At 42.7% G+C, this 26,048-nt stretch overlaps 1 protein-coding gene across 3 annotated transcripts in view; it reads right to left on the bottom strand.

The window, feature by feature from the left end:
- The window catches only part of CDH20 (cadherin 20), a 158,600-nt gene that overhangs the window by 14,373 nt on the left and 118,179 nt on the right, over positions 1-26,048 (bottom strand). For 2 of the 3 annotated variants that reach the window (XM_005300872.4, XM_065584821.1), the window contains 6 exons: positions 22,926-23,220; positions 20,268-20,387; positions 18,164-18,331; positions 16,153-16,340; positions 7,912-8,165; positions 4,715-4,851 (listed from right to left, as the gene is read on the bottom strand). In XM_005300872.4, the coding sequence (XP_005300929.1) occupies positions 4,715-4,851; positions 7,912-8,165; positions 16,153-16,340; positions 18,164-18,331; positions 20,268-20,387; positions 22,926-23,220 (1,162 nt within the window). Of the gene's footprint in view, positions 1-4,714; positions 4,852-7,911; positions 8,166-16,152; positions 16,477-18,163; positions 18,332-20,267; positions 20,388-22,925; positions 23,221-26,048 lie in introns of all 3 variants that reach the window. The other variant, XM_065584823.1, reaches the window with a different exon arrangement.

Genomic DNA, 26,048 nt, shown 5'->3' with positions numbered 1-26,048 from the left:
TGTAACAGGTGTGGGAAGATAGCGGATACTATAGGCAAGCTTGAGTTCCAGGTTCCAGTCTAACCACCTCGACTCCTCAAATGTTCACAGCTTTCTCAAACCTGGCCACAAGCACAAGGTAAATTTCTGGGAAAGTTTGAGACAATGCCAAAAATTAACGTAGGCTAAGGTTAAAAATAGAAACTCATAGACTTTGTGATGGTCCCTTCTGACTGTAATCATCTAACCTGATCTCCTGCACACTGCAGGCCACAGAACCTCACCCACCCACCCCTGTAATAGACCCCTAACCTCTGGCTGAGTCACTGAAGTCCACAAATCATGATTTAAAGATTCCAAGTTACAGAAAATCCACCATTTACACTACTTTAACCCCACCAGTGACCTTCCCCATGCCTCAAAGGAAGGTGAAAAGCCCCCAGGGTCTCTGTCAATCTGATCTGGGGGAAAATTCCTTTTCAACCTCAAATATGGTGATTAGTTAGACCCTGAGCATGTGGGAAAGGCCCACCAGCCAGATACCTGGGAAAGAATTCTCTGTAGTAACTCAGAGCCCTCCCCATCTAGTATCCCATCACTGGCCATTGGAGACATTTGCTGCTAGCAGTCGTAGATTGGCTAAATGCCACTGTAGGCAGTTTCATCAGATCATCCCCTCCAAAAACTTTTCTGGCTCAGTCTTGAAGCCAGTTAGGGTTTCTGCTCCCCTTGGAAGGATGTTCCAGAACTTCACTCCTCTGATAGCTAGAAACCGTTATCTAATTTCAAGTCTAAACTTGCTGATGGTCAATTTATATCGATTTGTTCATGTGTCCACATTGGCACTTAACTTAAATAACTCTTTCCTCTCCCTGGTATTTTTCCCTCTGATGTATTTATTGAGATCAATCATATCTCTTCAGCCTTCTTTTGGCTAAACAAGCCAAACTGTTTGAGTCTCCGCTCATAACGTAGGTTTTCCATTCTTCTGATCATCCTACTAGCCCTTCTCTGCACCTGTTCCAGTTTGAATTAAACTTTCTTAAACATGGGAGACCAGAATTGTACACAGTCATCCAGATGAGGTCTCGCCAGTGGCTTGTATAACTCTACTAACACTTCTGTCTACTGGAAATACCTTGCCTGATGCAGCCTAGGACTGCATTAGCTTTTTTCATGGCTGCATCACATTGGTGGCTCATAGTCATCCTGCGATCAACCAATACACCCATCCTCCTTTGTCACCTCCAACTAATACATTCCCATCTTATAGCAAAAATTCTTCTCATTAGTCCCTAAATACATGACCTTGCACTATTAAATGTCATCCCATTTCACCTTATTCATCTATTGTATGCACAAGTGCATACTGACTCGGGCAATTTGAAAGCTAGAAGCCTAATAGAAATGTTGTACTGCATATACAGAAAAGTGAAATTTTATTTGCTTCAGATAATATGGGACACTTCCGTAGCTACAGCCAACTCAGAGAATGAGTCAGTGGGTGCTGTGCAAAGGAGTTTCACCTTATCTTTCTCTGATCCTAGTGCTGCTCTAATGCATGGCTTTAACTGAGCCAGTGGGCTGCTTTGGCCACAGAAGGCTGAGCACACAGGTAAGGATAGGTTGGGATGGTGTGAGGTCATATCAGGTTATGACTCCTTCCTGCTGCTATATAGGGAGGGGAGGTGTGTTATAAAAGCCCTTACATTAGCTCTCCACTACTGGGGTAGGTCACCCTTGCACTTGACTTAGGTGAGCCTCCCTGGACTTATGAAATTGGATTTTTGGCTGCATTAGACTAGCGGTGCAGCAGTGCAAAGCAGTGACAATTCAAGATCCACTTGATCTGTTCCTCAATCTTTTTCAGATAAAACAAGCAATTCTTCTTCTTCGATGATTAAGCCAAGGCAAAGTTTTACACTTATATCTTTGAGCTGTGCATATTTAAAAAAAAAAAAAAAAAGGCAAAACCTTGATACTTCTATTAAAGCGGAAATGGTATATTCACCCCCCACACACACACACACACCTCCCTCCTTCACCTAACTCAGAGATGGCTGAGTGTATTTTGTACAAATGTTCAAAAATATTCACTTGCAGACTGAGGGTGAGTATATAATTTAACAAAATTCATGGCAGAGAGGGAGAAAAGCATAAGAATGACGCTGTAGTGTGGTGGTCAGAACACTCCCCTGGGATGTGAGACACCCAGTACCCCTGCTCTAATGGATTTTTTTAAATTTATCAACATTAAATTTCCTCTGCCATTTTGTTGCCCAGTCACCCAGTTTTGTGAGATCCTTTTGTAGCTTTTCGCAGTCTGCCTGGGACTTAACTATCATCTGCAAATTTTGCCACCTCACTGTTTACCCCTTTCTCCAGATCGTTTATGAATATGTTAAATAGGACTGGGCCTAGTACAGACCCCTGGGGGACACCACTATTTACCTCTCTCCATTCTGAAAACTGACCATTTATTCCTATCCTTTGTTTCCTATCTTTTAACCAGGTACCAATCCATGAGAGAACCTTCCCTCTTATCCCATGACTGCTTATTTCGCTTAAGAGCCTTTGGTGAGGGACCTTGTCAAAGACTTTCTGAAAATCTAAATACACTATATCCACTGGATCTCCTTTGTCCGCATGCTTGTTGACACCTCTCAACAAATTCTAGTAGATTGGTGAGGCATGATTTCCCTTTACAAAAACCATGTTGACTATTTCCCAACAAATTATGTTCATCTATGTGTCTGACAATTTTGTTCTTTATGATAGTTTCAACCAATTTGCCTTGTACGAAGTGAGGCTTACTGGCCTGTAAGTTGCCAGGGTCACCTCTGGAGCCCTTTTTAAAAATTGGCATCACATTAGCTATCCTCCAGTCGTTTGGTACAGAAGCTGATTTAAATGATAGGTCACAGATGACAGTTAGTAGTCCTGCAATTTCCCATTTGAGTTCCTTCAGAACTCTTGGGTAAATACCAAAAGGCCCTGGAGATTTATTACTGTTCAGTTTATCAATTTGTTCCAAAACCTCCTCTGACACCTCAATTTGGGACAGTTCCTCAGATCTGTCACCCAAAAAGAATGGCTCAGGTTTGGGAATCTCCCTCACATCCTTAACAGTGAAGACCGATGCAAAGAATTCATTTAGTTTCTCCGCAGTGGCCTTATTGTCTTTGAATGCTCCTTTAGCATCTCGATCGTCCAGTGGCCCCATTGGTTGTTTAGAAGGCTTTCTGCTTCTGATGTATTTAAAAATGTTTTTGCTATTACTTTTGGAGTCTTTGGCTAGATGTTCTTCAAATTCTTTTTGGGGGTTTCTAATGATATTTTTACACTTCATTTGCCAGAGTTTATGCTCTTTTCTATTTTCCTCATTAGGACTTATCTTCCACTTTTAAAAGGATGCTTGTTTGCCTCTCACTGCTTCTTTTACTTTGTTGTTTAACTACGCTGGCTCTTTTTTGGTTCTCTTACTATGTTTTTTAAATTGGGGTATACATTTAAGTTGAGCCTCTACTATGGCGTCTTTAAAAAGTTTCCACATAGTTTGCAGGGATTTTACTTTTGGTGCTGAACCTTTTAATTTCTGATTAACTAACCTCCTCATTTTTATGTAGTTCCCCTTTCTGAAATTAAATGCTACGGTGTTGGGTCACTGTGGAGTTTTACCCACCACAGGGATGTTAAATTTAACATTTAAGTTACTGATTGCAAAAGGTGCCAGGTTAAAGAGTCCTGGAGTATAAAGTACTCCAGCTGTAAAGCAGGTACTGCCTAAATAACAGGAGTGCACTCTCATTCAAACAGCTAGTCTGTTTCAAACATGATGTAGCCCTATATGTGGTCTTTCTAGACGAATCCTATCAGTTCTTGGCCAACTGAGGGACTACTGACAAAGATACCAGTTAATGCTGAGTGATGGCAGATTTTGTGATGTCCACAAGAAAATGGACTGAGATCATTAACAAAACCTTGTGAAGCATAGAGGTTTCAGCTCAGATGCCTGAAGCTCTGCTTTGAATTTCATGTTCATTTGTACCCCAAGCTAAGCGCTATCAAAATTGCAGTTTTTCATAGATTCATTTAAAAACTATCAGTGCCTCCTTTGCACCTAGAAGTTCTCAGCCCAGATTCACCATTGTGTTTTTGGTATGTAACTAAACAGGGAATCCTAGCAAATTTCAACTGTTCTGGAGTTGTTAAAGCAATTCACACAGCTTCTGTGGAATGACTTGGCTGTAAACAGCAAGCAGATGGCAATGACATTTGCTCTCTACTGACCTAGGATGGATTTGAACCAGTGACCCAGAAGTGAAAAGGCTCTCATCCTATTACCAATTCCCTGAGCCATCCAATCCTCCCTAGGAGCCTTGGTTTCTACTCTGATATGCACTGCAGCATCTATTTTTGTTAACTAGTTGTTCTGGGGAGACGGCTCTCACTGAATCATATTTCAAGAAGAGCTTTACAATAATTCACTTGAATACTAATGAGTTGAGAAAACAACACTCTGCATTTAATTGTAAACCCCCCCCGTCTCATCCCTTTACAAAAAAGAGTGTAAAATCTAAAATGCAATATTCACTCTGTAATGTGAGAAGTTCAATTCAGACAGATAATGTGACTTCCATTCAATTAATAAAAAAAATGTGAATCGCTTAATTGAAAACAATCTATCACTGTACCTATTGTATCTCTAATCTATCTACAGTCTCCATCTACTTACTCAGCTCCACAGCCAGCACAGTGATATTGTGCCAAGAAAGGTCTTCCCGGTCAAGAGGTCTTGCAGTCATCAGAGCTCCTGTTGTAATGTCGACGTAAAAGAACCTCCCGGGATCACTGCTTCTATCAATTGAATATCTGCAAAAGTACATATTAATAATATTATGCAACTTTTGGGGAAACACTGTGTTACAACACATACAGAACATAAGAACGGCCATACGCGATCAGACCAATGGTCCATCTAGCCCAGTAGCCTGTTTTCCAATGGTGGCCAATGCCAGGTGCCCCAGAGGGAATGCACAGAACAGGTAATCATCAAGTGATCCATCCCCTGTTGCCCATTCCCAGCTTCTGGCAAACAGAAGCTAATAGATAATAGCTACTGATGGACCTATCCTCCATGAATTTATCTAGTTCTTTTTTGAGCCCTGTTATAGTCTTGGCCTTCACAACATCCTCTGGCAAAGATTTCCACAGGTTGACTGTGCGTTGTGTGAAGAAATACTTCCTTTGGTTTGTTTTAAACCTGCTGCCTATTATTTTCATTTGGTGACCCCGAGTTCTTGTGTTATGAGAAGGAGTAAATAACACTTATTTTTCTCCACACCCGTCATGATTTTATAGACTTCTCTCATATCCCCCCTTAGGGATCTCTTTTCCAAGCTGACAAGTCCCAGTCTTATTAATCTCTCCTCAAACGGCAGCCGTTCCATACCCCCTAATCATTTTGGTTGCTCTTTTCTGTTCCTTTTCCAATTCAAATATCTTTTTTGAGATGGGGTGACAACATCTGCACGCAATATTCAAGATGTTGGTCTACCATGGATTTATATAGAGGCAACAGGATATTTTTTGTCTTATTATCTATCCTTTTCCTAATGATTCCTGACATTAACTTTTCTGACTGCCAGTGCACATTGAGTGGATGGTTTCAGAGAACTATCCACAATGACTCCAAGATCTCTCTCTTGAGTGGTAACAGCTAATTTAGACCCCATCATTTTATATATATATATATTTGGGATTATGTTTTCCAACAATAGGGAAAACAGGATATTTTTTCTATTTTAAATAGAGATTTTTGAGGCATTAGATTTATGACAGAAATCTGCATGAGAGTTGCTGTATTTTTCTATAATAATCATTCTTGTATGAGGTCTATAAAAAGATTTTTCCTATGACAGTTTAAGGCCAGCTAGTATCTGAAAGTTAATATAGCCTTCTCATTAGTGGTTCAGCATTAATTAGTGATGTCACAAAGCACAGGTGGAGGTTTTCTCCGCACACTATCTCCGATTAATAACTAGTCTTACACTGTACTGTTTTAATAATCTTCCTTAGTCACTCAGCAGTAATCAAGCCACATTTCCAGCAATCAGAGTCTCTCAGTGGGGGAGTCCAGATGCCAGAAACTGGGAATAAGAGGATTTGAGCATTCCCATGTGTTTAGTGTGCCCTTCTGGCGCTTTAAATTTATTTTCAAATTTGTAAAAAAAGAGGCATTTTTGATTAAATTTTTTTTTTTTTTGGATTACAACCTTAGTTTCTGGTGGAATCATTTCTGATGCATTGAGTGTATGTTTTCCTCCTCCTTTGATTTTGCACTACGAGGGCCAGATTCTCCCCAACCTTGCATCTTGTGTGGTCATTTACACCAGTGAGTGCAAGGATGGTGTAAAACACTACCATTCTGATTTTGCTCTTATTAGGCGTCGATGTAACTGGCCAAATGAGGTGCAAGGCAGTGGAGGAGCAATAGTTGATTTCTACATCTTTATTTACCCAAATCATTCATATTTTGTTTCTCTCTGTGTATTTACAATGCAGGAGGAAAGGGAGGCTGCACACAAGAAAATGTGTATGTAAATACTGGAGCATATTTTTTATTGCTCCTGAATTTAAATAGGAGTACTTGTGGCACCTTGGAGACTAACAAATTTATTTGAGCATAAGCTTTCGTGAGCTGCAGCCCACTTATGCTCAAATAAATTTGTTAGTCTCTAAGGTGCCACACGTACTCCTGTTCTTTTTGCAGATACAGACTAACACGGCTGCTACTCTGAAACCTGAATTTAAATAGTAGGTCTTGCCTTGCTGTTTGTATTTTTTCCCCCCTTAAAAAGCTTGTTCTCAACTGAGTTGGCTGAAAAGTCCTGGGGAAAAACTCAAAACTACCTTTTGTGTCTACAGATATATTTTTTCACAAATGCACACGAACTTGTTTTCACTGCAAAGCTGCAGCGTGTGGATGATGCCAGAAAATGATTAGAATGATAAGACCCTGAGGCAGAGAGAGCAGAATGACGTAGTTTGATGGATACTGAAGGAAAGACTAAGATGAGAAGCACAGAGCCGAATGAAGGATAGTCTCATAATCTAGTTAGGAGTTAGAAACATTTGACATGATGTAGGAAAAAGGAAAGCATACATCTTAGAGAGAGCTCTTTTAGGGGAAAATGGTGCGCTAAGCAGAACAGGCTTTGTGTCTACCACGTTCCCTCGCTATGTGAAGCCCATAAAGCCACATATAAGGATTTCACTGTCCCTTCAAAAATTGTAACAACTCAGCATCTAGCATTCCTGCTGTGCTTCCAGGCAGCTGAGAAGCTGAACTTGCACAGGGGGAGGGAAACAATATAGCAACTGCTTGCATAGATCAGAGAAACTTTAAGGGTTATCCGCTGGTCTATGAAAATGCAATGAACCTGCAACTTTATGTAAGTTTCAACGCTGAATACATGAGATGGTCTCAAAGAACATTGTTTTTTTCTGGTCAGACTTGGCTGCCACTCTGGAAATGAGAGAGATAATCATGCAGCTCATTCTTTTGGTTCCTGGCTGAATTGTAGACATGAAGCTCCCATGACTGTGAAGGTAGTTTACCTTCCTTTATTGCTTCTAAGCGGCTTGAATGTCACAATATATAATTGAGTGGTCCAGGCATATGTTATTAGCATGCACTCTGTCTATTACAAATGTATTTGTATAGTTGAACTGTTGACAAAGAGAGGTTACATGTAACAATGTGCTTTGAAACAGAAGGGAAAAGCGAGAAGAGAGTTGATTACCTACAACACAATATGAAGACAGATCTGCAATGGGGGTTTCAATTTACACCAGCTGAGTATCTGGCCTAAGACATACAGTAGAAAATCTCTGGATAACAAGAAAAGCTAAAAAAACACTATGAAAAACCTGATTGAGTTGTTGGTCACATCAGGGTCCCTGGCAGAAATAATTTGTATGGTGGTTCCAATCTCCACATCCTCAGGCACTTCCACAAAGTAGAAGCTAGGCTCAAACACTGGTGGCTCGTCCACATCCTCCACAATGATGTGCACAGTTGTGGTGTCTCGGAAGGGGCCCAGATTCAGGAAACGCATTTCCAGGTGGGGATTGGTGCCTTCTACTTTTAAAGTGTAACTTTTCTTGCTCTCAAAACTTAAAGGCTGGAGAAGAGAAAAGGACTGTGTTAAGCCCGTTGAATTCATTGTTAGGCTGCAGCCTCCTGCGTGCTAATATAAATGCTTCCCCCCCTTTTTACTGCATCTCAGTCTCTTTCCACAGATTTATCTCTATTACATGGTCAGTCTTTATGCCAAATACCGCGTCTAAATATTTTTAGTTGAAAATAAATCCTGAAGGGGCAATTGTATCAGGAACATTCTGTATTTAACTGAAAACCCAACAACTAAAGTGATGAGAGGAAGGGTTCTGTTTGAAACAACTGAAGGCCTGAAAATTGTTCACCCAATCAAGTGCTATCCATAAGTCTAGTGGAAGCAAAAGCAATTGCAAAGTTATAGTTAAAAGTTATAGGGGACCCTGCTGCAAATTTAATTTCCTGCAGTTCTAATAACTAAATGTTCACAAACCCTTAACATGTAGGGAGTTTTACGGTGGAAAACAGATCAGTAGAATCCCCTTAATTGGTGCAGCGTCTGAGCAAAACAAACTTTGTGCCTATAATGCAATAGCCCAGTTTTCAGAGGCATACAGTGTGCTGTAAAAAAATCATGGATTTTATGGTTTTTAGCCTGGTATTTTGTAACCGTAGAACCATGAAACTGCCTATGAAGGTGGAGCTGATTGAGGTTTGTACATCTATTCCCAACCTCTTGGAGCACTATTGACTTTCAATCTTTGTCATTCTTTTCTTTTTGACAACAGAACAAAATTAGATGGATAGTGGAATTGCGAGAGGGCTGGGTGGCAGGGCAACTGGGAAGCAGGCCTGAGTGTTTTCCACTGGAGTGCATTCAAGGAGAATGAAGGGGAAGGCCAGTGGTGGTAGGTATGTGGGAGGGCACAGCATAAGTGGCAGAAGTTCTCCCAGACCCATAGGCAGCAGAGGTCACTATGCACTCGCCCCCCACCACCAAGATGGAAGTCAGTAGTTTGCTGTAATTGCTACCCTCTGCTGAGCCAGTTTGTGTCACCTTGTGCAGTACCGATGGTTCTTTGAGATGTGTCCCCTATGGGTGCTCCCCTCTAGGTGCATGTGCACCCCTGCACCTCTAATCGGAGATTTTTGGGAGCAGTGACAGTTGAGCCCATGCATGTGCTCTCCCTCCCTTGTGGTCTGCCTCAAGGCTATCTAGCACTGCACGGGCGAACCCCCCTCACTTACTTCACCACCACAGAGCCCTATAGAGAATTCTGAAGTAGAGGGGCTGAGGGTGGGTTGTGCAGCACCAATAGGGGGACACGTCTCGAAGAACCATGTTACTGCACAAGGTGAATAACTTCCTCCTCTTCTTCGAGTAGTGTCCCTATGGGTGCTCCATTGTAGGTGACTCCTGAGCAGTACCCACCACTGGAGGCTGGGACTTTGGAGTGGAGTCTGTTACTACAGAGAGTATTGTGGAGTCAAAGATGGCATCGGTGGCCAAATCTTCAGTGATCACATAATGTTCTGTGAAAGTATGGGCTGAGGCCCAAGTCATTGCTCTACAGATTAACAAGATAGGAATGTGACTGAGGTAGAAATTGACCTCGTGGCATACATATGGATTCTGGACAGCACCAGGTTGCGCCCTTGATAACTGTGATTAATGCAACCAGAGACCCATTTGGATAGTCTTTGAACCGATATCTCAGAGCTTTTGGATCTTTCTGTGGATGAAAGGAAGAGTTTAGGGGATTTCCTAAAGTCCTTAGTCCAGTCCAAATAGAATGCTGGTGTCCTTCTAACATCTAGCAATTGCAGAATCGTCTCCCTGTTGTCACAATGTGGTTTTGGGAAAAAACAGGAAGATGGATCTGTTGATTCATATGGAAAGTGCAGAGAAAGTAGGGAGAAACTTGGGATATGGCTTTAGAGTTATTTTGTCTTTAAAAAAAGGCGGTGAATGGTGGGTGAGCCATCAGGGCCACTATTTCTCCTATGTGCCTAGCTGAGGTGATGGCAATTAGAAATGCTGTCTTCATGGACAGGTTTAAGAGAGAGCAAGTTGTCATGGAAAATAAAGGGAAGCCTAGTCAAAGCCCTGAGAACTAGATTAAGGTCCCAGACTGGAGCGGGTGGTGTCACATGCGGGAAGAGATTCCCCAGGCCCTTAAGGAATCTACTCATCAACGGGTAAGCAAACACCAAGTATCTGTTTACCTGGCAGTGGAAAGCAATTTTCACGTGAGATGTACCTTAAGGGAGCTGAGTGAGAGTTTTGACCTCTTGAGGTCTAAAATATAGTGCAAAAGCAGAGGGAGGGAAGATGAGGTTGGGTCTATGTGTTTAGAATGACAAACTTGGAATCATTTCTATTTTGTAGGTAACTGTCAAGTCATCCACTTTTGGCTGTGTGCAACATGTCTTTCAGCTCATCAGAGCATTCTGCCTCTAAGCCTGGGAACTAAGAAGGAGCCAAGCCTGGAGGCAGAGGACCTGCAGGTTGGGGTGAAAGATCAGCCCATTGTATTGAAAGAGCAGGTGAGGAATGGGCCAAAGAGGAACAGGAGGGCATATTGCCATTTGTGGCAGTGTAACAGGGCTCACGACCTGCCCCTCTTCCTGGGGCCCACTTGCCTGCCCCAATAAGTTTGGAGAGGCTTCAGGGTTGTGCAACACCCGTGTCTTTATTTACTTATTGTTGTCCCACCACCAGTGTCCATCTATATACAAGCTTTACAGGTTTGATTACCTCCTTTACAGGCAGAGTGAGCTTTCAGCTAGGAGGCTTCCAGCTCCCTCCCCAACTGACTTCTCCCTTGCTGCCACCCTGCCTTCTGGCTCCCTCTCAGCCTTTATAGCCCTTGGCATGTCAGGCCAGCAGGTGTTGCCAATCTTCAGACCAACATCAGGCCTTTTCCATCAGCCCCAATCTGCTTCCCTTGTTTGCAGCTGACTGGGCAGGGGCTAATTAGGTGCTTCTGCACCAGCAGCCTGCTACAGTCAGGTAAGGGAGCCAGACTTGTCATGGCCAGGAGGGGCAATCACAATAACTCGCTTTGTCTCATTGAATTTTCAACAGGACCTTGGATAGAAGAGGAAACTGGGAAAAGGCATACAAGAGGGCCCCGTCCACTATGATGGAGTTGGGCTGTAGATGTTGAAACAAAGTCTGTCTCTTTGTGAGGGATGCAGTATTTTCTTTTTAATTATTTTTATTTTTGGCTCTGTTGCTGGATGGTGGGATAGAGGCTGGTGTCTGCCAGATGACTTTGGTAGGATCTAGAATCGCCTCATTAATTGGGAGGGCAATTCTGGATGAGGAGGTGGTGTGCAACATATCCACCAACTTGTGATGATTATCTGCCACCTCGTGTAGGGGAATCTGCATCTCATCTGCCACTCTCTTGGTAAGATCCAGAAAGTTTTTAAAATCATAGATTCTAGGACTGGAAGGGACCTTGAGAGGTCATTGAGTCCAGTCCCCGGCCCGCATGGCAGGACCAAATACTGTCTAGACCATCCCTGATAGACATTTATCTAACCTACTCATAAATATCTCCAGAGATTCCACAACCTCCCTAGGCAATTTATTCCAGTGTTTAACCACCCTGACAAGAACTTTTTCCTAATGTCCAACCTAAACCTCCCTTGCTGCAGTTTAAGCCCATTGCTTCTTGTTCTATCCTTAGAGGCTAGATATTGAACAGAGCCGGTCCCAAAACAGACCACTGCGGAACCCAACTTGCTATACCTTTCCAGCAGGATTGGGAACCATTAATAACTATTCTCTGAGTACGGTGAGGGGAGCAGTACAGCCTCATCTGGTGGAGATGAGGAGAAGTGTGTTGGAGGGGTAGCTTCAAGTCCTTCTTCCTGTTCTGAAAAAGCTTCCTCCTCCCTGGGTCAGGGGCTCTGGACAATTAGGCTGTAGAAGACCATCTGGATGGCCACGACATGTGTGTACACATTGCCCAAGGATTGCAATATAGCCATGGGAGAGTGGGGGAAGGAGGGCGGGCATGGGTGGTGGGCTTACCCCAGGGTTTGTGGGTTGGCTCAGTGGAACTGGGGAGGACCCTTGTATTGTAACTGTGGGCCACAATGAGGGGCCAGGGAAAGGACCTTCTCCTGGCCACTGTCAGACTCGTCACTGGGTAAGAGTGGCGCTGACTGGAGTATTGGTGATACGTGGCCTAGTTCTAAGAGCGATTCCAAGTGCTGGGATGTGCTTGGTACCGGGGCCCTGGTACTGAGTAATGGGGATTGTGGTTCTTCACCAACCATCAGGTCTCTAGGGTACCAGAGACCATGGAGTACCCTAGGCTCATTCGGTACCACAGAGGAGTGTCCATGGTACTTTGTTGGTACCGATGATTGAGAGCACTCCCTAGATGAGAGTTTTGTTTTGCCCAGTACAGAAAGTTTTGTCGATGCCACCCTTTTAGAGATGGTACGTTAATTGTCTTTCCCTGGGTACCAGGGTCACAGGTCTCCAGAGTACCAGAGGTCATGTGGTACTATGGGCTCACTTGGTACTCCAGAGGCGTGTGTGTGGTATGCTGTCAGTACTGATAGTTGGGAAGGTGCAGAGCACTCCCTAGATGGGAGTTTTGTCGCACCTGGTAACAAAAGGTTTCTCTGTGCCGCTCTTTTAGAGACAGTACAGTAATCGTCTGTCTCCTTAAGGGGCGGTACCATTGCCTCAGAGCCTGACTGCCAGAGCCCCTGGCTTCTTGAGGTGGTGCCGCACAGCAGAGATCATAGTGGAGGCCTCCTTCTGGGTACCATGCTACTGGTGCTGTCAGTACCCAGGTGGCTGCACTGGGAAGCCCCTCTGGCTGGCCAACTATTTGGGGCCCTTTTTATGAGCCTTTACCAGGGGAATCGGCTGGTTTTCCCATGACTCTATGCCTTTTGATCCGAGGTCAGCACCGGAGTCCCCTGGAGACTGAAGTGCCTTCTCCATAAGGGGGAGTTTTAACTTCAGCTCTGAGTTCCTGCGAGATGGCTACTTTAGCTGTGGCAGGTGAAGCACTTCTGTGAGTGTGTCTGGCTCTTACAGGAATCGAGTCCTTGCAGGAGAGGCACCTCTTGGAGAAGGGAGAGCCAGGCACGCCTCTGGGCAGGGGGCTATCATCCGCTGCAGTGAAGAATGCAGAAAAAATGTCCTCTTTACTTCTTTTCCTTCTTTTTTTTAAAGTGAAAAAACACAGAGTCTACTAAACGCCAGCAGGAAGGGCAGGGGAAATGCCCCCACACAGGGCAGGAAACTAAAATGTTTTTTCTTTCTTTCTCTTCTCTCTCTCTTTTTTTAGTCCCAAAGGAATAAAAAAAGGAAACACTAACTATTAAGTAGAACAAAAGAAACAAAACCAACTACCTATGCTAATGACACAGATACGGAAGGGATGACTGCTCACTCTGTTCGAGGCCAAGGGCGGTGGAGAAGGAAGTGAGCGGGGTTTGCCTGCGCAGTGGTAGAGAGCCTCGAGGGAGGGCACATGCGCAGGGTCAACGGACACTGCTACCAAAAATCTCCGATTAGAGGTGCAAGGGTGCATGTACACCTACAGTGGAGCACCCATAGGGACACTACTCAAAGCAGAACTACTTTCTCACACAAGGGGAGTCAGAGCCAGGAGCTCCGCATTCCAGCTGAGAAGACAGATCCACCTACCTAGAGATGCTGAACTCACTAAAGTTTGAAATGCTTTGAGGTCTTTGGATGGAAGGTGCTATAGAAATACAAAGTATTATATTATTTGCTGACTCAAGCTATCTACTAGCAAGCCAGTAGGGGGCAGGATGGGGAAGGAACAGTCAGAATAGGGGGAAGGTAGCTGGTGAGAAGCTGTTCCCCAGGTGGCTTTTAGATCAAAGTGTCATGGAGCTAACTCCAGAAGTCCTGCAAACCCTGTGATCTTACACTAGTGACCAGCTCCATTGTCTATTTATTTCATTGCTCCTCATCACTGTTGTATCAAGTAGCTAATTACTTAGGCCTGGTCACACAGTCTTTATTTGGCAAAACTCCAATTGAAGCCAATGGTAATTTTGCCAAGTAAAGGTTTAAGCAAGGACATTAGGATTTGGCCCTTTTCTCTGTTCAAATGGATCATCTGGTTTTCAGTGAAGTTCTAGGGCCAGAAAGAATGTCTATTCCAATATGATTTCCAGACCAGTTTTACAGATCTAAGAAGTTCAGCTAATTTTTGGTACATTTGAGAAATTATCTGGATTGATCTGGCACTCCAGACTTTTTGAGATTTACCTATAGCTACTTTTTAATCCAGTTTTACAGCTGGATTGTTGCACACTTGCTCAGTGTCTCCGCATGCATCAATGGCTGTCGGCATTACCACAGTTTAGGATTTTTTTAGCTCCCAATCCTTTGCCCCAGACACTGGACTCACCCGACCTCATGAAATTACTATTTAATTGACTCCAAAGTTTAGGTTGCACTACAGATATGTTAGCCTTTGAGTCTGTTAATAGTGTGACAGGAAAACTAAATCCTTTTGTTTTTGTTTGTTAATATAGACTGACTACATTCTATTTAGTAGAGATGGGTCCAAAACAAAAATCACAGAGTGAATTCTGGGTACAAACTTTGTAGCGCTACAGAACAAGCAAAACACACAGTTTGTCACTTCTGCTGCCCTTGGGGGTTTGAAATTTTGATCTGAATGAGAACTTTTCCAAAATGGGGTGTGGCTATACACAAATTAATAATCTTATAAAATACCATAGGCACACACAGTTATACAAACATATAAACTCTGGTAGCCTAGAATGAGATGTACCTGACTGTGTTGGTGTTAGATATTCTTCTCATTTGGTATGTTCTATAATACATCTTTTATAGTACTGCATACTTATGCTTAAATGCTTTGCTGAATCTTGGCCTAAAGAACTAGAGTAGTGGTTCTCAGTTGGAGGTACGCAGAAGTCTTCCAAGGGGTGCATCGGCTCATCTATATATTTGCCTAGTTTTACAACAGATTACGTATAAAGCTCTAGCAAAGTCAATACAAACTAAAATTTCATACAATGACTTGTTTATACTGCTCAATAGACACAATATACTGAAATGTAAGTACAATATTTACATTCCAATCAATTTATTTTATAATTATAGGGTAAAAATGAGAAAGGAAGCAATTTTTCAGTAACAGTGTGCTGTGACACTTCTGTATTTTTATGTCTGATTTTGTAAGCGAGTAGTTTTTAAGTGAGGTGAAACTTGGGGTACGCAAGACAAATCAGACTCCTGAAAGGGGGACAGTAGTCTGGAAAGGTAGAGGATCAAATCCATCCTGTGTGTCACTCTATTTTAGTGGATGATTTTGGCTCAGGCTATTTAAACAGAGACTGTATTTCATTATGAGTGTACTAGATATGCCTAGGAAAAGGTGTAACAATAGCTTCAGAATCTAGAAAGAGAGTTCAACAATTAACATTTATATAAAATTATAGAATAAATATCCTGCAGGAGATACTCTAAGCAAAATACTATATTCCTTTCTGTGTAGCCTGCGGTACAAAATACTAGCAATTTCACAGCTGCCATTTTAAAGTAGAGCTTCTTCTAACCTAATTAGCATTTATGGATCTTCAAGCAGCAATTAAAAAAACTGCCTGGTTTTTATTGGTTTATAAATAATTCTTTGGCTTGCTTTATTATTGTTTATGGGACACCAGCATGAAAAATGTCTATAGTTCAAATGCAAATATTGATCACATCACTCACACTGTTGTGTAATTAAGCTACGAAGGTTATTTACATGGATAAATGCTGAACTGGGACATTTATGTACATATTTATTTATATCACTGTACCCTCTTTTTAAGGTTTTTTTCCTGAGAATACAGCCCGTTTTCATATTTTAGCAAAGAGTGTTAAAGAAATGGTGTTTCATAACAGGAAAGAAGCTATTGTCATGTAATGGGAACCAAGTTACAGCAGCTATAACAGAATATTGCACCCATGAAATGTAACCGGAACTATTAGCTGTATAAATGGATATAAAAAGAAAACTTACTACCTTTCTCACAGTTATGATGCCAACTTGGTAATTAGGATCAGTGTTAATGTCAAAGACATCCAGTCCATCTCCATCTACAAAGCTGTATTTCATTTCAGCATTAATGCCTTCATCCAGGTCTTTAGCAACAACACGGCCCACAGTGGAGCTGACTGGAGCGGACTCCAGCACACTCATCTGATAATGTTCTGGCAAGAGAAGTGGAGGGGGAGGGGGAAAAAAACATGACTGGAACAAAAACTGTACAGGAATTCAGAGGACTGGCCACAGTCAACAAATCCAGCAGTCTGAAGAGAGGTCCAGTTAAAGGTTCTTTTTTCCAGGCTGAAAAGCAAAGGGTCATCTCCATTTAGGAAGCCATCACTAATTTGGATTTGCCTTGCTGAGTTTCAGTAAGCTGCCTGTTGGGGGCATATTTAAGTGATTTTCATCAAAACACCAGTGCTTCCAATGGCAACTCAAAATGAAATGAGAGCAGAATTAGTGCATAACTGATCTGCTTTAACAGCAGGCCTGGGGAAAGAGAGAACTGCAATTTAATAACGTAGGTTTCTTTTTAAAAAAAAAGCACAAATACTGTGCTTATGATATTACCTGCCACCCTAGCTCAGCTCCATGCTTGAACAATCTCTCTTAACTATACCATTTATTTAACTCCATTCTAAAGGACAGCATCAATGATGGGGCCTGATGTCATTTATTACCATTTTTCCTAATCCATAGGATTGACACCAAGTCCCTCCACTTGATGTTGTTTTAAAAATAGAAATGACATCAATAACATGCATCAAGTCAGACTTGATTAACAAGGGAAAGAGGAGGAAGAAAATAAAAAGCAATATGCAGTGATGGTTTTGCTGGAGGGTGCTCTCAGCTGAGTTCGGTTTTAGCAAATCAGGGTATGTAAAGGGAGGAGGAGAAAAGGAATAGACAAAAGTGTTGAAAACATTAAAAATAACTAGAATATCAGGCTGTTAGTCTAAGAAAATATGGGCATTGCTCAAGCCACTGAAGTTAAAGGGAGTCTTTCCATTGACTTCAATGGACTTTGTTTAGGATCAGGCCATTAGGGGATGGATTTAGAGAAGGGCATAATGAGCCAAATCTTGCTTTGAGTTACACCAGTGTAAATCCAAACTAACCTTTTTGAAATCATCATATGCCTTAGAATTTAAATAATCTTTTGGTGAGTTCAGTTGAATTTTTACTGGGGAACAGTCTGCCAGCAAAACTATTCCATACTATTCAGCACAAACAACAGACTCTCATAAAGAGGAGAGGCTAAACTCAATTGCTGAATTAAATCCCTTTCTCTCTCCTCCTCCCAACCTTTGAGACAGACATCCTTCCATGCTAAGGATGAGAAAACAAACAAAGTAGTACATGGAAACCCACTTGCCAAAGGCCTGTAGTATCTAATCTAGGGATAAAGGAATGCCACTGATTTCCTAAATTTAAAAAGGAAAAACAAAACCATAAAACCCAAAAATAAATAGGTTTAAAAAAAAAGGGGGGGGGGGGCAGGGATACAGCTGGTCAAGAATTTTTTTTATTTTTTAGCTTGGAAAATGTCAATTTGTCTAAACTAAAACTGTTTGCAGAAAAGGGTCAGTTTTGACAAATATTCTGATTAAAACTTTTTTTTGAAAAATTTTGAAATGTCAAAATGGGATGCTTTTTTCAATTTGAAAAAAACCTTTTCATTAAAATAAGATTTTAAAATGTCTAAATCAATACATGTTTTGAAATTATTGAAACAATAACAAGATCTGATATTTGTTTTGGATCATCAGTTCTCAGAATTTTTTTGAGATTTTTGACTTTTCGTCCTGTTTTGAGACAGTAAAAAATTTCAAAAATGCTCAGGGGGATAGGAAAATTGTTTTGTGCCCTACTCTAGTCATAGATTGATTCCATTTGAAAAGGTCAAAGTAAGTGCAGATATTCATCATGCAAGTATTTCAACCCATCTTCCCTCTTCAGTAACATTTGTAATGCAGCAAATACTCACTCTGTGGAAATCTGGGTGGATTGTCATTGACATCAGAGAGGGTGATGTTGACTGTGGTTGTCCCAGCTAATCCTCCCAGCTGTCCACCCATATCCTTGGCCTGGATAATCACTTCATAATAGTCTTTTGCTTCTCTGTCCATGTTCATTAGAGCTGTCCTAATTAAGCCTGTAAGATATTTTTTTTTAAGGTTTTAGGACAGAAAAGAAATTCTGGTTAAACAGTGCGCAAAACAGGACAGAGCTGGTTTTAATAAAAAACAAACAAACAAACACAGTTGCTTCTAATTTAAAAGAATGGGGTCAGACTATGCTCTCAATCACACTAGTGTAGATCTAGAGTGATTCAAATGACGCCAATGGAGTTCATTCACATCAACTCCAGTGTAAATGAGAACAGAATTTGGCCCTCAGTCTCCATTTTGTCTCCTGTGGATATTCTATTAAGAAAGACTGGTAGTTTATTTTGTAATTTACATCTCAGGGTTGGGAGGACAGAAATTGCTATTGGTAATCACGCAAAAATCCACAGTTCAATGCAGCCTACTTTCTTCTATGGTAACATTACTGCAAAAGAACATGAGGTGGCAGCAATACTTCTCTTATAGAGTCTGCAAAGAGCCAGCCGATGCAATCACTGCCTTTGCTGACTCACTAAAGCAGATTGTTGCTTTTGGTTATAAAAGCGGGAACTCACAAGGCTATAGCTCTCTGGACTTTTAGATCCTTAGCTCTCTCTCTTGGTCTCCTGCTTCAGGGATTCTGGTAGTGTAACTGACCTCTTCTTTATTTAGGCTATTCTCATCTGCACCTCAGCACCCCTTCCCTTCTTAAGGCTTTAAAGTCTTTTTCTCTTTTCTTTTTTTCATACCTGACTGCCCTTGCTGAATTCTACGTACTTTTAGTGGTTACTTTTAGCAGACTCACTATGTGTGGGGCTTAATAAAACAGCACTAAAATGATACTGCAGCGGCAACTATCATCTTATATACTAAGAAAGAAATAGAGACTAATGCACACAATTCACAAGTGCACTGTTTAAATGTTGCCACCTGCAGTTTTTATGAGCCTGATTCTGCAAGAAGTTGAGCACTGCCCATTAAGGGCTGTGGATCTTCAATTCCCACTGGGATGTGAAAGTACTTAGCATCTTTGCAAAATGGTCCCTCTGTGTGTGAATACTTTATAGACGGTGTCCCCTCTCTGCCCCTTAATACAGCAAATGTCCTCACTTCACCCTCTTAGAAATCTTTAAGTCTCTGAAAACAAAAATGATTAAGGGCTTACTCATTCTATGGTTTATAACCCGAATACTAAATAAATAGCTCTGTTTTGTCTATGTATAATAGGGCTCAGGAAAGAACAAACCGTATCTAAGTTTCTTCTTGGATAATGGACATATTTCATGTACTGGTAACTTTCAAAAGTGAGTTATATGGTATTTCTTTTTATTTTGTTCTCCTAGGGTTTAACAATAAATATCCTTTCATGAGTTTCTGACCTTAACACTACAGTTGGCCCCTGGGAGTTGTCAAAAAATGTACGATTCCGCCTATGATAGACATTATGCGGGTGTGTGTCATATGCAGCGTCCTGTGCATAAATCTAGGACTCTTAATAAATAAACCTTTAGATAGGACTAGTCTAACTGCATTTGTTTGCTTCTACTTTCTTAGCTTCATTAGTATTAAGCTTTTTTTACATGTGGATTTGTGAACAACCAGATCTTCTGAAGACTTCATTGAAATGATAGTCTACAAGAATAGTAACAGTACAAAATAAAGCCGACTCCATCAATGCAGAATTTGTTAATTTAGAGGAATATGCTACTGCAGAGGGCATATTCTTGCTCTGAAGATCTCTATTGCAATGATGCTTAACCTCCAACATAAAACCGTTATATCCTGGCTCTTATATATAGAAATAAGAGTTGGATAGTGTGTTTTGTCTTTTAACTTTCTTTCTGCCCCAATAGTTTTGCTCTCCTGTGTCCATCTGGTGTTTAATACAAACTGGATGTTTCCTTGAGGAAGAATGTGGTCCATAATGAATGAAAGCTAAGAGAAGTCATACTTTTTGACTGATTCCTTGTTGAAATGAAATACCTGTTCTGGAATCCACAGAGAAATATGGTTGGCCCTGGAGAATACTGTAGACTACTCTGGCACTGTTCCCATAGGTTGGATCATCAGCATCTGTTGCAGTCACCTGGATAACAGAGGTGCCTGAAAAAAACAAAAAACAAGAAAACCCACAACGGGGTTTAAACCCCTTATTAAATTCATAACTGGGAAGAAAGAAAACAGTTCTAACAAGTTTTAATCCATAACAACTGTTCTATTATATTGGATCTCATAGAGTCATAGATTACAAGGCCAGAAGGGAACACTGAGTATCCTAGTCTGACCTCTAGTATAACACAGGCCATAGAACTTTCCCAAAATAATTCCTAGAGCAGATATTTTAGAAAAACATCCAGTCTTGATTTAAAAATTGTCAATGATGGAGGATTCACCATGAACCTTGGTAAACTATTCCAATGGTTAATTACCCTCACTGTTAAAAAAGTATGACTTATTTCTAGTCTGAATTTGTCTAGCTTCAACTTCTAACCTGTGGATCATGTTATAACTTTCTCTCGATTGAAAAGCCCATTAATTAAATATTTGTTCCCCATATAGATACTTATAGACTGAAATCAAGTCACCCCTTAACCTTCTCTTTGTTGAAGTAAGTAGATCGAGCTCCTTGAGTCAATTATAAGGCATGTCTCCCAATTCTTTAAGCATTCTTGTGGCTTTTCTCTGAACCCTCTCCAATTTTTCAATATCCTTCTTGAATCGTGGACACCAGAACTGGATACAGTATTCCAGCAAATACGGAAATAAAATAAGCTCTCCCACTGGAGATTCCCCTGTTTATTCATCCCAGGATCACATTAGCTCTTTTGGTTGCAGTGTCACACTGGGATCTGATGTTCAGCTGATTATCTCCCCCCCAACCCCAATCCTTTTCAGAGTCACTGATTCCCAGGATAGAGTTCCCTATCCTGCATCCCCTAAATATGGCCTGCATTCTTTGTTCCTAGATGTATACATTTACATTTAGCCATACTAAAATCCATACTGTTTTCTTGCACCCAGTTTACCAAGCAATCCAGATCGCTCTGAATCAGTGACCTGTCCTTTTTCCTTATGTACCACTTCCTCAATTTTTGTGTCATTTACAACTTTATCAGTGATGCTTTTATGTTTTCTTCCAGGTCACTGATAAAAAAACGTTAAATAGTGTAAAGCCAAGAACCGATCCTGGCAGGACCCCACTGAAAACAAATCCGTTAGATGATGATTCCCCATTTACAATTACATTTTGAGACCTATCAGTTAGCCAGTTTTTAATTCATTTAATGTGTGCCATTGTAGTGAGGCGCCATGGCCTCCCTCTGAGATTGACCCCTACCCACCTTCTGGTGTGTGGAACCAGGACATCTGCACCCACCCCACCAAAAGCAGAGGGGAGGGACAGGAAGCATAAAAGGCAAGTCCTGCATCTCAGCTGGGCTGGAGCCACCAGAGGAGACAGATGACTCCCGCCTGCTGCTGGAGCCTGAAGAGGATCCAGCTTCCCGCTGCTAGGAATGTTGAGGAATTGCTGGGACTGCCGTTAGCCATGTACCCTGGCGAGACAGAGGATGAACCCGAGACACAGGCACACCAAGCGGAGAATGTAGGAAGTAGCCCAGGGACACCAGACTGTAGTCCGGTTGTCTTGTTGCCTGAATCCAAGCCAGCATGTTTTGGCTAAATCTCCACTGACCCAGTAGCAGAACACTCCACCACTCTTAGGGCCCTGGGCTGGGACCCAGTGAAGTAGGGTAGGCCCAAGTCCCCCTACTACCCTTTGCTGCCAGCCTCCCCACCTTATGGTAAAAGGCCTGTGTTTGCCTGTCATCTGCAGAGCTAGGATGTCAGACCGTTTGGTGCTCCACCCTACCTGAGGGCCAGTGCCCCTACACTGTGTGGTGCTCTGCTATGCCTGTAAGCACACAATAGATGATTTATCTTGCAGTATTTCTTTGTCAGCATTATGCCACCACAAAACAATTGTTTCTTCCAAGGAAATGAAAAATTGACAAAATTGGAAAAAAATGCTTTCCATGTTTACTAGAATTTTACATAGAAAGCTGTTTTCCTGTTTTGCTCAGGTCCCAGGAAGCCTCCTGTTTGCATTCTGACTGTACTGCAAAAAATATCCAATAAATTCTTCTTTGATCCCACTCTTTCTAACAGCATAAAACACATTGGGTCAGATGTTTGGGTCCACTGAGCTAAGCTTGGTGCAGGACCAGAAAGGAATGGAAGTCAAAGGTGGCTTAAAGCTAGCTTTGCACAGCTTCAATCCTGAGGGCAATTCCGACTTCTGGTATAAGCTAGATCAGAGGTGCTCTAACCTTCACTGACTCATAGTGAGTGTCCAAGAGATCATTACACACATACAGATTGTTAGAGCACAGTACATTCAAGCTCTGCCCTTCCCTGCCCCCATCTTTCCACTGACATGCCTCCTATGCTGGGTGGGACCAGCAACTGCTGATGTAGACCAAGTACACTTGCTTGCAGCAGCCAGAGATGTTCTAGAGAAGCTTTTTCCCATGCTGCAGAACAAAGGACCCAAAGTAGAGGCCAAAAACTTGGGTAATTTATGTATTGGTGATTAATTGTAATTTGCTCATAATGAAAATTATGGTCTTAAAGCCACCTTACCTATTGGTGACATTTCTGGAACTGAGGCTATATAAGGTCCATCCAGGAACTTGGGTTCATTGTCATTGATGTCTTGGATTTTGATGATGAACTCTGATTCTGGTTCCATTGGCCTGCCTGTCCGTCTGTCCAGAGCCTGAGCCCTTAGGGTATACTGGGATCTCTCCTCTCGGTCCAATCTCTGAATGGCATGAATGTCCCCAGTGGTATCATCAATTGTAAATACAATGCCAGCGCCTTCTCCTGAGAGAATGTACTTGATTGATCCATCTCCTCTGTCCATATCGGAATGGAGCTGCAAAAAGTAACACAATCTACTCAGGACACAAGCATGGAGTGTATGTAGTGAACACCACTATGAAAATTAATTTTCAGAACATTTTAGTCTCCCTATTGAAATTCATCTACTGGTTTTATAAACTTTTTTGTTGTTGTTTAATATGGAAGGAGCAAATAATTCATATAGCAGAAGTGCAAAGTTGAGGTTAACCTCCACCCATTTCTACCCCCAAATCTGTACTGTGGAAAAAGGAGGAGGCAACCAAACAAGAATGCTCTTGAGGTTTGATTCAAAGCTCTTAGAAGTCTGTGGGAGTCTTTCTGTTGACTTCAATGGGCTTTAGATAAGGCCCATACTCAGCGAAGGCAATGGTCCCCAAACTTTTCAGGGTCATGCCGCTCCCTACCCCTGTCCATGCCCCCCACCCTCTGAGCTGGGCCGGGAAGTGGACAGGGGTCAGGATGCTGAGGCTGGGGCCACAGCTGGGGGTATTTCTAGTCGCACAAAATCGAACACCCTAGTCTCCCCCTTCCCCCTACATTTCCCCTCCTTCGGTGGCTCGCTCTCATTCACCCTGACTCACTTGGCTGGGGCAGGGGGTTGGGGTGCAGGAGGGGGCTCCAGGCTGAGGCCAAGGGATTCAAAGTGTGGGAGGGGGCTGCAGGTTGAGGCAGGGGTTTGGGGTGTGTGTGGGGGGCTCTGGTCTGGGGCCAGGGATAAGGGGTTTGGGGTTCAGGAGGGGGCTCCAGGCTGGAGGGGTGGGGCCGAGGGATTTGGAGTGCGGGAGGGGGCTGTGGGTTGAGGCAGGGAGCTGGAGTGTAGGAGGGGGTGAGGGCTCTGGGCTGGGGCCAGAGATGAGGGGTTTGGGGTGCAGGAGGGTGCTCTGAGTTTGGGAGGGGCTCAGGGCTGGAGCAGGGAAGTGGGGCGCAATTTTAACTCAGGCAGCTCCCAGTCAGCGGTGCAGCGGGGTAAGGCAGGCTGCCCGCCTGTCCTGGCACTGCACTGCGTGTGCCCCGGAAGCAGCCAGCAGGTCTGGGTCCTAGGTGGGGGGGCCTGGAGGCTCCACACACTGCTCTCGCCTGCAGGCACCGTCCCCGCAGCTCCCATTGGCCAGTGCTCGGTGCGGGGGCAGTGCGTGGAGCCCTGTGGCCCCCCTGCTTAGGAACCAGACATTCTGGCCGCTTCCAGAGCACAGCGTGGTGCCAGCCAGGACAGATAGGGACTAGCCTGACTTAGCACCACCAACCGGACTTTTAACAGCCCGGTCGGCAGTGCTGACCGGAGCTGCCAGGGTCCCTTTGAGGGATGGGTGGGTCTGGGGCCAGAGCCAGGTGCAGAGCTGCTGCTGGGGGGAGGCCAGGCGTGGGACTGGGAGCTGAGGCTGGGGCTGGCACCAGAGCAAGACTGGGTTGTGCTCCCTCTCCGCCCCACATGGAGGCTGACCTGGGCTCCGCTGCACCCCCATAATTGTTCCTCTGCGACCCCTAGGGAGGCACACCCCACAGTTTGGGGACCTCTGAGCTAAAGCTTGGGAAAAGATAAGGACAAAAAACGTGCAGAATGTCTTTACACTTTCTAAAGAGGATTAAAAGGAATGAGACGGTCTCTTATAAAATACACCATGGGCAAAAGAAGTACTGGACTAGAGAGAAAATACAGTAAGGGCTTGTCTATAAAGCAAGTATCAGAGGGGTAGCCGTGTTAGTTTGGATCTGTAAAAAGTAACAGTGAGTCCTGTGGTACCTTTAAGACTAACAGATGTATTGGAGCATAAGCTTTCGTGGGTGAATGCCCACTTCGTCGGATGCATGCATTAAAGGTGCCACAGGACTCCCTGTTGCTTTCTATAAAGCAAGTTACTACCCAGCAAGCCAGGGTGTGAATCTACAGTGCACCAACTTGCCATGCAGTAACGTCACACGTGGACACTTCTACCGCACACTGAAAGTTTGCCAAGCTGCACCCCAGGTTTTTCAGTATGCTGTATCAGTGTCCACATGGGATGTCACTGCACAGCTAGCTAGACCAGCCCTCGGTCAACTAGTGAATGAGGAGTGGAATGGAGTGAATTACTACTCAATAATTGCTGTGAGGCAGAACTTCTTTAAAAAATTGTCTCTAACAAGAAAAATAAAGCTGGACAGATAGGTTATAAGTCAGGTAGTATAAAGTAGCTATTATGAAAGTTGTTTGCAGCGTTGTAGCCATGTTGGTCCCAGGATATGAGACAGACAAGGTGTATGAAGTAATAGCTTTTATTGGACAAAATCTCCTGTTGGTGAAAGAGACAAGCATTAGAGCTCCACAGAGCTTTTCTTGTCTCTTTCACAGCAGAAGTTGGTCCAATAAAAGATATTGCCTCACCCACCTTGTTTCTATTATTAAAGAACAGGTAAGGCAAGCAGTTTGGAACATTTGTGTATATAGCCTGTGGATTTTAAACGCATCCCAGAGTTTTAAATAGAATTAACAAATGAATTTGCTGCATGACTGGTAAACAGTTCTGAGAACTTGTGGATAACTGGAGACACAACCAAATACAGAAGAAAAGTAAATGTTGTACTAATTATCTTCAAAACTAGGTACACGAGTCATTACCATTCTGCTAAACATCTAACCCTAGTGAAATATTAGAACAAATATTAAGATCAACCAAATCATTTAATTTCAATTTAAGCACATTCTTAAATGCTTTGCTGGATTGGGGCCTTATGGCCTGATGAAATCAATGAAACACATTAGATCAGGCCCTAAGCATTTGGAAGATAATAGAACCATGAACAATAATCAGAATGGATTTATGAAGAATAGCTTTTGTTAGTCAAGCTTGATTGTTTTTTTTT

The sequence above is a fragment of the Chrysemys picta genome, chromosome 2 (assembly GCF_011386835.1).
Source record: "Chrysemys picta bellii isolate R12L10 chromosome 2, ASM1138683v2, whole genome shotgun sequence".
NCBI classification, from domain to species: Eukaryota; Metazoa; Chordata; order Testudines; family Emydidae; genus Chrysemys; species Chrysemys picta.
Note: the sequence above shows the minus strand (reverse complement) of the source record. Positions and strands in the feature narration are given on the sequence as shown.